Source organism: Sinocyclocheilus grahami, unplaced genomic scaffold (genome assembly GCF_001515645.1).
Source record: "Sinocyclocheilus grahami isolate Dianchi unplaced genomic scaffold, SAMN03320097.WGS_v1.1 scaffold342.1, whole genome shotgun sequence".
Classification (NCBI taxonomy): domain Eukaryota; kingdom Metazoa; phylum Chordata; class Actinopteri; order Cypriniformes; family Cyprinidae; genus Sinocyclocheilus; species Sinocyclocheilus grahami.
Genome location: NW_015505521.1, coordinates 918,760 through 930,459, shown reverse-complemented (window position 1 = coordinate 930,459; position 11,700 = coordinate 918,760). Strand labels below are relative to the sequence as shown.

At 37.4% G+C, this 11,700-nt stretch overlaps 1 protein-coding gene across 1 annotated transcript in view; it reads right to left on the bottom strand.

Annotated features, from left to right (window-relative positions):
- Positions 1 to 11,700, bottom strand: part of LOC107603174 (serine/threonine-protein phosphatase 2A 65 kDa regulatory subunit A alpha isoform) — a 19,539-nt gene extending 7,839 nt beyond the window's left edge. Inside the window, exons 1-9 of the mRNA XM_016295888.1 lie at positions 11,687 to 11,700; positions 11,491 to 11,578; positions 9,374 to 9,464; positions 9,154 to 9,254; positions 8,816 to 9,048; positions 7,823 to 7,970; positions 7,443 to 7,598; positions 2,950 to 3,064; positions 1,686 to 1,756 (exon numbers count right to left, since the gene is read on the bottom strand). Coding sequence (XP_016151374.1) covers positions 1,686 to 1,756; positions 2,950 to 3,064; positions 7,443 to 7,598; positions 7,823 to 7,970; positions 8,816 to 9,048; positions 9,154 to 9,254; positions 9,374 to 9,464; positions 11,491 to 11,578; positions 11,687 to 11,700 — 1,017 coding nt within the window. The remainder of the gene's footprint in view (positions 1 to 1,685; positions 1,757 to 2,949; positions 3,065 to 7,442; positions 7,599 to 7,822; positions 7,971 to 8,815; positions 9,049 to 9,153; positions 9,255 to 9,373; positions 9,465 to 11,490; positions 11,579 to 11,686) is intronic.

Below are 11,700 nucleotides of genomic sequence, written 5' to 3'. Positions count from 1 at the left end.
TATAGTGGTCGACCGATATATCGCCAAGGCCGGCACAAAAAAAACTTATCGGCCGATGCTCACGTTCTCCCTGACTCCCTCTTGTTCGCCGTCGTCGTTAACAGTTCTGTCTAATACGGATAGAAGTCTGTCTAATAATCCGATAGAACTGTTAAACAAAGGAATTAAAATGTATACAAAAAGTATTTTAATGATTGCTTTTATATTATTAGTAATAGAAAGGCAAACATTATACTTTCTCGTTTGCCGTCAGCATTCAGCAAATACACATTTACGTCATTTAAACAAATCTTTGAATGGCTAATGAAAATTTTATTTCACAAACCTTGCAAACTTAGTCGAATCCAGTTGTGAGATCTTGTGAAGTGTGCATTTGACCTGCATGATCATGTGTTCGCTGCGTGACTTTCAGTCCGTGCAAATTTAATGCTTTAAACATTAAATTTGTGATTTCAAATTATGCTGCACTCTATGCATTTGCCCACTGTCATATTCATGTCATTTTCACTGTGTGCTGTATGTAAAATGAGTGTTACCTTGGCTTTACTTGAAAAAATATGATTCCCAGTGCACACAAACTTCCCAGAATACTGAGTGCTCTGTTGGTTACGGTTTACTTCCTTTTTAATTATATTTTTATTAAATATTTACTTATTTGTGGAAAATATTTTGTCATCTAAAGTAGAAGTATGTTTATTTTACAAATAAATGTTTTAATCCATTTTCAAATTATTTCAATTTTTTTTTAATATTAATTAAAATAAATACAATTATATCGGCTACCCTGCTTTCCAAGATATCGGCATCGGCTGTCAAAAAACACATGTCGGTCGACCACTAATCACGTATAATACCTGAAGTCTACATGAACTGTGAAATCTCACTGGTATCAGTATATACTGGATCTTGAGTATTTTGCTACTGATCCTACCGGAGGGTATTACTAGATAGACCACGTGACCACAAAAACAGTAAGGATACAATGGTAAATTTAAATGTAACACTGGCAGATATATTTTGGCTATCAGTGGGCAGGACTGTATTTTGGTACGGATTTACTGTTTTAAGTTTGTTTTTAACTCAAGTGTTACATAATGTCAAGCTTTTATTTTTTTCAGATGTTAGACTGTTAAGAATCTTGCTTTTGGATCGCGTCTCTCTGGTTTCAAATGAAAGGAAAAGGAAAATCAATGAAGAACTTTTGTATTGTACTGAATTCCCTGGATTGTGCAAAAATATGCACTGAATTTCCAGCAAAAATAACCATATTAAATATGTTACACTACCATAAAAAAAAAAGTTTAAGAGGTTTAAAAAAAAAAAGGTTCAACATAAAGGTTCAAAAGAGGTTTGAGTCTGCACAAAGTCATTTTCACCAGAACACTATGCTTCTTACAATACAGGAGAAAACAGTGATTGACATACAGTAAACGCGATCCAGAGCAAAAAAGTATTCTAGTTTTGCTGCAGGCACAATGCCACGCTGTTAATCTGATCTTGTTTAAGTCTTAGACACTTAGAGAACAGATGCTGACTCAAGAGTTATCTGCCAGTAACTGAACCAGGATTGGAACTGTGCACCAATTTAATGTGATGAGCACTGGAACAATGATGCACAAGTAATCAGTCTGAAATGTGACGCATTACAGAGATGTTGACAAGTGCTTAGTGAAAAAGCATTTTACCTTAACACAGGGGAGAATGTGTGTCATGATGATCGTCTCTCTACTGTCCTCTGGCAAATTTTCACAGAATTCTGAGCACAAGAAAAATAATCAATGAGAGTCATCACAATACAAACATTTCAGTAGCCAATACCACTGAAATTTCACGATTATCAGAGAAAAACACTCTTAAGAGCAAATTTACAAATTAACTCCAGACTAGATGAAACTTTAGACACATGCAGTCTTTGAACCACAGTTTGAAATGCCGGCTACAAACGAAAAAAAAAAAAAGCTGTTTATAATGACAAAATTAAATATTTTATTCCTTAAGCGAGGAACTGACTACACAAAAACGGAAGAAATAGAGGCAATTTCAGCAAATTCTAAATATGTCTATAAATTACAGTATTTTTCACAACATGTAGGTTTTTGTGAAACCAAATCAAATTTTGTTGCTTTGAAGCCTGAAATGAAGACGGACACAGTTTTTGATTTATCCAGCTGTATTTAAATTAAAAACAAGTTGGAGTTGGAAAAAGGATCACCCCCTCCTAAAAATGCCTTGTAAATTCAATCAGGTGTAGCTAATCACCTTCTCAATGGCACACAAAGCCATTTGACTTCCAACTGTGATCAGCTGTGCTCATTTTGATCAGCTCAGCATGAAAAGAGCTTTCCTGGAGCATTTCAGTCATTGGTAGTGCAACTGAAGCAAACAATTAATTATGGGTGGCAAGGCACTGTCATCGTGATGTCTGTCAGCCATGGCATCGTCTATCGGCCCAACCCGAATATGCAAAGTGCACACATTTGAATTTGTGCTAAATATGAGAGATATGTGAGCCCAAGTTTATTTGTGCAGCACATTTCCAACATGCAGGTAGTTTCAGCTTTACTTTAAACAAATATGTTTAGGCTTGGTGTTTATAATAAACGTCACTAGAATTCATGTTCTATACTTATATTTCTAATTTCTATTCTGAATGTCCATTCAATTTAAATGATTTCTTGTGAAGTGAGGGGAACTAAAATACATTAAAAAAAAATTACCAGTTTTTCACATTACTTTTGAATGTTATAATAAAATGTGACTTATACACTTGTGCATTTTATCTGGTTTTTTTTCTCTCAACAATGTAATTTTGACCTCTGCAACTTGTGCAGCTTATTTTACTGAAAATATCTTAACTATGATTACTTAAACCTATTACGCAAATTAATAGCAGAGGTACTCAACATTATTTTCACAAATTACATGGCTGCTTAGGGGGTCTTCTCTCACCTTTGACTTTATTTGCAGCAGCAGCGCGAACTTCAGCCTCACAGTCTTTCAGAAGATTCTGGAAGGCTGGCACTAGGTCATTCTTTGTGATTTCTGGACCCACAGCCTTCTGCAGCTGTAAATTCACAGAGACAAGCATGTCACTTCACATTTCCATTTCACAGTAGCACTTCAGCGTTTCCTGCAGACTCGAGGACAAAGGCACTTCCGGTGCATGCTAGGATACAATCAAGGCTATTCTAGCACTGTTCATTAGATGTGGTACAGGCACAAAAATGCCTGATCATTGCTTTTTAACCCAGGATTTTGCTAGGTGTTTCTAACGGCATTCAACATTTTGTTTCCTTTAAAATATCTAACATTTCAAGTGGCCCAGGATAATCCAAAATCATTCCATGACATGACAAAATAATATTGAAAGGAACTGCATTTAGGTCAAGTTGCACAACAATGAGCAGTGTGCATCACAGCAGGATTATAGAGACCAGTGAACTCTTGAGGTGGCATCCTGAAACTGTGATCTAGCTGTTGAACCTTAGCAGGGAAGAGGTTTCCAGGTAGCTTATATAACATTAGCACTGTAAAACAAAGATAAAGGGTGCACAAATTCACATCACACAGAAGTGACTGCTGCATCGCTATTCAGTGGTAGAGCTCTACAACTACTGAAACAACAATCATGAACCACACAAGATTTTGTAGTTTTTATCAGTCTGACAAGTTCATTATTGGATCAACTGTCAGAGTTGTTACTCAGCTTATATTGCACTCACTTATGCCAAGCTTACAATACGAGACGCTTGTCACCTTTGACGTATCAGTCTGCGACATGAATTTGCTGATCGCAGTGTGTGCCTGCTGTACTTGTAAGGCACACACAGAGTAGCAGTCGCTTCAACAGACTGCAGATTTGTTTGAAAATATATTTTTCCACAAAGATATTAAAAAGCACAACCATTTTCAGCTGTGATAAGAAATGCTTTTTGAGCACCAAAACACTGGAGTAATGGCTGCTGAAAATTCAGTTTTGCCATCACAGAAACAATTTACATTTAAAAAAAGATAATAAAATGGAAAAGAGTTATTTTCAATTGAAATAATATTTAACAATATTACTGTTTTTAAATAAATGAAGTCTTGGTGAGCATAAGATACTTTTCAAAATCCTACAAACCCAAAACTTAAACAGTAATCAGGGCTCTACAGTGTGGCCATTTCAGTCGTATGCGACTACTGCGTGCGACTATGAAAAAATTTTTAGGAGCACCAGTGCGACTGACCCGATCATTATCATATTTGTGATTGCGCTCAGGGGAGCTTCAAAGGTTTCTACGCGTTTTTGCAGCGTTGAGTAATGCATCAGACATATCTCACAAATCATTTCATAAGCAAAGTGTAGACGGTGTAAATAAAGACGGGCGTACATGGTGCGATTCTGAAGGTCGGAACGCCGTGAGCTCTGGCACATGTCACGATTGAGTTTATCCGAAAATCGTACGGAGGCAGTCACACACGACACGAATTTACTACGATTTTACAAACTCTGTCTCATAAAAATATGGATTCTGAGGACGAAATAGTTTTCTTTGTGGCAGGCGGCTTGTGACGTCCAACAAAAAAAAAAATGAAGACAAAGGACATGGCAAAGAGAATGGCTGAAAAGCAGAGAAAAGCATGGACTTTCTGTTCTTCATAAAGAACTCGAGGGAGTAGGCCATTTCTGAATTTCTGCTCGTTTTGCCGGAAATACAACAGGCATATTCATTCATAAAGCTGAACGGCAAATTTGGCACATTCGGAATAACAAATAAAAAATAGAACTGTATAATTAAACTAAAATTATTATAGACTATATGGTTTTTGTCATCTTCTGATTGGTCAACTTCAGATGGATCGCCAAATCGTCTCGTTCAACCGCACATACGCCACGAATTTAAACCGACAGCATTCGATTTTTTTTTTACATTTTTGAAAATTATCGGGAGGACGGGAGGTGCTCATAACGTCTCGAATCGGCCTGTAATTCTTCTCACACGGTACGAGCCGCGACCATGCGAGCATCTGCGATTTTCTCCCGAGAGAAAAAAAATTGCCTGCGAGCTCGTACGACAGCAAAAATCGCACCGTGTACGCCCGCCTTAAGAAACTCATTGTGCAGTGTAGAGAGCTTCATTGATTATAAATGTGAGATCGCGATGAACTAAGATGAGTGACAGCTTTTAATGATTTTTAAGGGTTTATAAATGCGATACTGATTTAATACAACAGTTCAATAAACAACTTAATATTAAGTGACTTACATTGTCTGACTATATCATTGTCTGATTTTGCTCTATTTCGTCATTGAAAATAGTTTAAAACAAAGACACAGCGGAGCCGCTGCGCATCTCCATTCAAACACAGCAGTGTTTCGTTTTTGAATGAAGGGGCGTTTTTAAACAAATCTAATGAGTCAGTGATTCATGATTATCTATTCATAAAGACAGTCACTTACTTCATTCCTGAATGAATCAGCCGTTCGAATGAATCAATTGAATGAATGATTCAGTGATAAAAATCAGTGACTTGCCGCCACCTGCTGGCAGTCTTAGTTTAATTTTTAACTCTTTCCCCACCAGCATTTTTGAAAAAAAGTTGCCAGCCACCGCCAGCGATTTTCACTAAAATTTGATGGCCTCCAGTATATTTTGCTGTATGAATATTTGAATATGCAATACACCAAAATAAAGATCAGAGTCTCAACTTTTAAACAAAAGAATCAGTTTTATTCTAGCATAAAGCATTCTTTTTTTTATCAACACTTGAATATATTGAGGTTTCATAAAAAATTCATTATTTTGAGCAAAAAGGTGAGAAAATCAAATTTTTATCAAAAACTACATCTGGATAATATTCAGTACGATTATCAAAGCATAAATCCAGTAAATCGCTTCCATCAATACCTCCAAAGCTTGCACAGACATATACCACTTCCTGGATTAACATTTTACGCCGTAACATTATGCAGTTTTCATTTATATGCTGTCTATTGCTGATGATCGCATTATTTTTCATATGCATCTGTTTACATAAGAGATCGCTAGTTTCTCTGTCCTGTTCACGTGTGTTTTTGTTCGGGAGGTTTTGTACTCGTTCAGAAGATGTGTAATAGCGCCCCCGAATGTATAACAGTGAAAACACAAAAAGCCGTAAAAACTCATCTTTGGCGGGGAAGCGTTTTCTTCTAAAAGATGAGATAACTCATCAATGGCGGGGAAAGAGTTAAAAGTATCTTTTCAGTTATTTAAATCATTTAATATTTCTATATTCAAAATGTTATATTTAAAACATTAATCTCATCATGAATTTATGGATTTAATTGCATTCATGCCACCTCTGAGCCTCATTAAATGTCTGAAAGTACACCAAGCCACTTTTGTGTTCTTCTGTGCCACCTCTACAAATTAAGTTTGTTAATACTGATTTCATTTGATTGGTAACTTATGTTTCTTATTCTACTTGTTCTTATTCTGTCGTTTTAATTACAATTTTTAAAAAGCTTATAAAATATTATTTTTAAAGAATTTGACAAAAGATGACATACTTTTAAGTATGAAATACTTTATATATACTATATATTACTTTATATATAAATACTATAACATACCTTAAGTTAGAAAAATGCCATTTACAAAGGTACAAACAAAATTCCACTGTAAATCACTTTAAGAAGTCAAATATCACCTTGTAAAGGGAAGGCTAATTTTTGATACATTTTGGATTATTGATTAGAAGGTGCTCCTAAAAATGTTTACGTGATCCTACATTTTTGAAGATTTTTGAAAAAGAAAAGTAAGCGTAGAGCCCTGGTAATGTAGTTATGCCCATGATGAGAATTATGGGTGGGGGCCACCCCGCAGCATGAAAATTGAACTCTGTAAAAAACACTAGGATTTTCCAATAAAATTCAATTACATATAATGAACGTCACGCATGATTTGCTTTTGGCTTACATCAGAGAATTTGTCTGCAACCATGTAGCGAACCCTCCAGGATTTGTCTTCTGCTGCCTGACGCAGAGTGGGCATTACCAGAGCTTCCAGATCCTCTTGAGGCAACAGAGTGGCAATACTGACGCCGGCTTCCACAGCCAGGAGACGAACAGAGTCCTACAGTGATGTAAATGTTTGCATTCAGATGTCAGAAGAAAACACTTTGATATTTACCATTCAACTCTGCTTCAGCCTTGTAAAGGGAAGGCTAATTTTTGATACATTTTGGATTATTGATTAGAAGGTGCTCCTAAAAATGTTTACGTGATCCTAAATTTTTGAAGATTTTTGAAAAAGAAAAGTAAGCGTAGAGCCCTGGTAATGTAGTTATGCCCATGATGAGAATTATGGGTGGGGGCCACCCCGCTGCATGAAAATTGAACTCTGTAAAAAACACTAGGATTTTCCAATAAAATTCAATTACATATAATGAACGTCACGCATGATTTGCTTTTGGCTTACATCAGAGAATTTGTCTGCAACCATGTAGCGAACCCTCCAGGATTTGTCTTCTGCTGCCTGACGCAGAGTGGGCATTACCAGAGCTTCCAGATCCTCTTGAGGCAACAGAGTGGCAATACTGACGCCGGCTTCCACAGCCAGGAGACGAACAGAGTCCTACAGTGATGTAAATGTTTGCATTCAGATGTCAGAAGAAAACACTTTGATATTTACCATTCAACTCTGCTTCAGCACTGAGTTACATAAACACAATGAAAACCTTTCAAGCCTCCAATGGACTTGTCATGCGACATGTGCTCAGAGCCTTTATGCTGTGGTTTGAGTAATGATGGAATTAAGAGTCAGTGTGTATATTTTAGTGAGTATTACTGAAACCAGACCTGTTCATCAGATGCCAATGCAGTGAAGAGAGAAATTATGTCACTCTTGACATACTCCAGCTCCAACACTTTGGCAAATTCACCCAGCTTGGAGGCGGCTGCACGGCGCACCATGGGAGTATCATCAGAACACAGGGTACGGAAGTGCCTGAGGAGAGATGATATACGTGTTAACATGTTTCCAATTAAACGGAAAATGAAGACGATGAGGTAGTGATTTTCCTTTCCACTTGTTATTTTAACATTAACACTCTGTAACTATAATTACGCTTAATCTAAATAGCAATTCACACTGAGAGTGAATAATTACCACAATAAATAATACATTTAAGCAATACATTCCAATGGACCCATTCACACCACGGACAAAAATGTGTCTGACGTCAGAATGTGTTATATGTTCAGTATAAAACTCAGTAAGATATAAGCCAGCTGGAACCCTGTTTTACAGCTGCTGATATTGTTAATACAAAGAATATGCCACACCGAGAGAACGAAGTGATGTGAAAAGTGCGAATGCATTTGATATACATTTATACTGGTGTGAATATGATGAAATCTGTTAAAACATGGCCGGATCATGTTTTACTCCAAAATCAAAAGAAATAAATGTTATTTCGCTTACAGTAAATTATGTCTGCTTTAGCACCTTTTTTTTTCCATTGTGACATTATTTTCATGACAATTAATCTAATTTTCACTAAAATTTTCGAAGACACAAGAGTGTAAAAAAAGGAAAAAAAGTGCACAGATAAATCAGACAGTAATAAATACTGCAATATATTCCATAACAAAAAAATAACTGTTAATTTTTAATTCATAGTGACTTAAAAAAAAGTGATGGTAAAGTGAGTGTAATCTGCATTGTTAATTTTTTTAAGTGCTTTCTCAGTGTGCTCTTGGTGTGAACAATCTTGTTTTAAATGCATCACCGTTTCCAAAATAAAAATATAGTATTATAGCAAAACGCTTCTCATAAGATGTTAAACTTACTGGCGGATCTCAGCTTTGACTGTACTGGAAACTCGTGGGTAGCAGACACTGAAGAGTCCACAGGCAGAGGTACGTGATGTGAACCAGTCACCGCTGGCCAAACGCTTCACCAGAGGCTCAAAGTGTACTTCCAGGTCCACTGGAGAGTGTTCATGGGAGATCTTCCGCAGGGACTCCACTGCCTTGTCTCGCACCACCGTCTCTTCAACTGTAGCCAAACTCTCCAAAGGGGGCTGAAAAAACAACAACACACAAGTCAGCAAGTAACAAGCAAACACATTCAAACTCAGAATTATTTCATTGTCAATTTCAGAATGAAATCAAGTCAAAAAGCTTACAAGGAGACAGTGCACATATTCAGGGCCTCCAACCAGCATGGTGAAGTTCCCCAGTTGTTCGGCAAGAGCAAGCAGTACTTCATCCTCATCATAGATGGTATCTGATCAATCAGAAAATGAGAAACAGAGTTATGCACAAGGAGAGTTTACTACACCTAAAATGAATCTGTTATACTCATATTGGATAGGAAATAAGCCAGCAGTCATTAAAAAAACGTACCTGTGAGGAAAGGCAGAAGTTCCGTGCGTGTTCTTTCGACGCCGAGAGCTAAAGCGATGGTGGACAGTTTCTTAATGCTGTTCAATCGTAACTACAGGGAAAAAGGCAAGAAATCTATAAGAGGAGAGTATATTTGACAGCAAAGCAGACTACTGATCTACGTTTACAACTTATAAACTCTAAAATTATGGTTTGATAATCCATTGAGACCAAAAAGACTAGACCAATTATTTATTCTTGATTCATATTTCTTGATTCCAGTCCTATAATTAGCAGCACATCCCTGTAATTTTTTAACGAGAGGGGAATGAGCTCACCTTATAGTGACTGTAGCTAATAATCACTAATTGGTGTATTTTACCATTCTAAACAAAATATATAATACACATTTAATACATTAAATATGAATTAAGTTAACTAATACATTTGAAGTGTCACTGAATTATCTTCTCGTCGCTACCGGTTGCTGGATAAGCTTTTTGCTTTTTTGCAAGAGGTCATATGATGCGATTTCAAGTTTTCCTTTCTCTTTGGAGTGTTACAAGCTGATTGTGCATAGATAAGATCCCTGAAGTTGCAAAGACTAAAGTCTCAAAACCAAAGAGATATTCTTTATCAAAGTTAAGCCTCTGCCACGCCCCCCTAAAACGGCTCGTTCTAACACGCCCCCAGATATCTACCTCACTATGTGGAAATATTAGCATAATGCCGCCCAAATGTGCACGCAAAGAAAGAAGGCGTGGTTTCAGGAACCGCAGTTAGTGTTGAAGCAGCCATGTCAGGGAGACGCTGTGTGTTTCTAGGCGAAAGCAAAAGCACTTTATTTGGCCTTCCAAAAGTAGATGCATTTATGAATCTTTAAGATTACTTACAACAGAACAGCAATGCATTTTATGGACGACCGTTTCGTGAACCTAGGAGAGGAGGTAATTCTGACTTTGCTATGACAATCTGGCGCTTCTGAATCAGCTACTGTTTTGTTATTAGTTTAAGTATTTGCTATTGACTGTTCAAATGCGAAGTTTTGCGCATCGTGTGTGTGTGTGTGCGCGCGTGAGTGCGCGAGCGAGAGAGAGCGCGAGAGCGGTGTGTGTGTGTGCGTGCGCGAGAGAGACACATCACAGTGGAGTCAGCTGTCTTAACCGTGGCTTGTGTACTGCAAACACATACCAGCTTCATCACTGTGTCTGTCACGAGACTCTGTTCCCCTTTCGTAAAGGCTCTGTCTTTACATTTATTTTGAAAGATGAAGCTGGCGATTATGGTAAGAGGCGTTACATTTCCGATGAGTGCTTGCGGTGTTCGGCCAATCACAATGCACTGGGGCAGCTGGCCAATCAGAGCAGACTGCGCTTGTCGGAAGGAGGGACTTTGTAGAGAGAGAGAGACGCGGGGCATAGAGGACCTACAATAATGTACAGTATTTGAAAAATAATGTGTTTTTTTGAACATTAAAGCATGTCAACATATTCTGTTACACCAAATACACCAAATAATGATCTTTAAAAAAAAAGCATCATATCTCTACAATAATAAGTGTCAGTGTGTCGTTAATGTGTTCACATTGCAAACTATTCAACATTTGAGTCATACTTAGTCTTAGGCTTTAAAACGTCCTGTAATGAAATGTTGTGATTCTCTATTTACAATGCTTGAACTACAAATACAAAACAAAAGTGCCAAGGGTATATACACACACACACACACACACACACACACACACACACACACACACACACACACACACACAAAACATAAAAAGTAACGTTACATCTCGATTTAAATAGTTAAGCGACTCAATGACATACCACAGTTAAATCACAGAACTAAGTTAGCCGTGTTAGCAACCGCACAAACTGCTCTGCGTAGCACTGTGTTTACACACCTAATAATACATTTGGGTGTGCTAAACGGCATGTTTGTGGCTTTATCCGTCTTTGAATTTGATATAGAATCCTGTAGTGTCTTGATTGCTGAATTATCTTCTCGTTGCTAGCCGGCTGGCTAAACTAGGACAGGCCCACGTTAATGGCTACTGTTAGCTACTGCTGTCCAAAAACGCGTTCGAGTCTATTTCTCAAACTAGAACTTGGTGTTAAAATACGTATTTGGTTTACCTGAACATCTTCATTTCTTAATTCGTCAATTAGCACGGCAATAGGGTAAAGAGAGTCGTCGCTGTCTATTGCTAGCCGGCTGGCTAAACTAGGACAGGCCCACGTTAATGGCTGCTGTTAGCTACTGCTGTCCAAAAACGCGTTCGAGTCTATTTCTCAAACTAGAACTTGGTGTTAAAATACGTATTTTGTTTACCTGAACATCTTCAT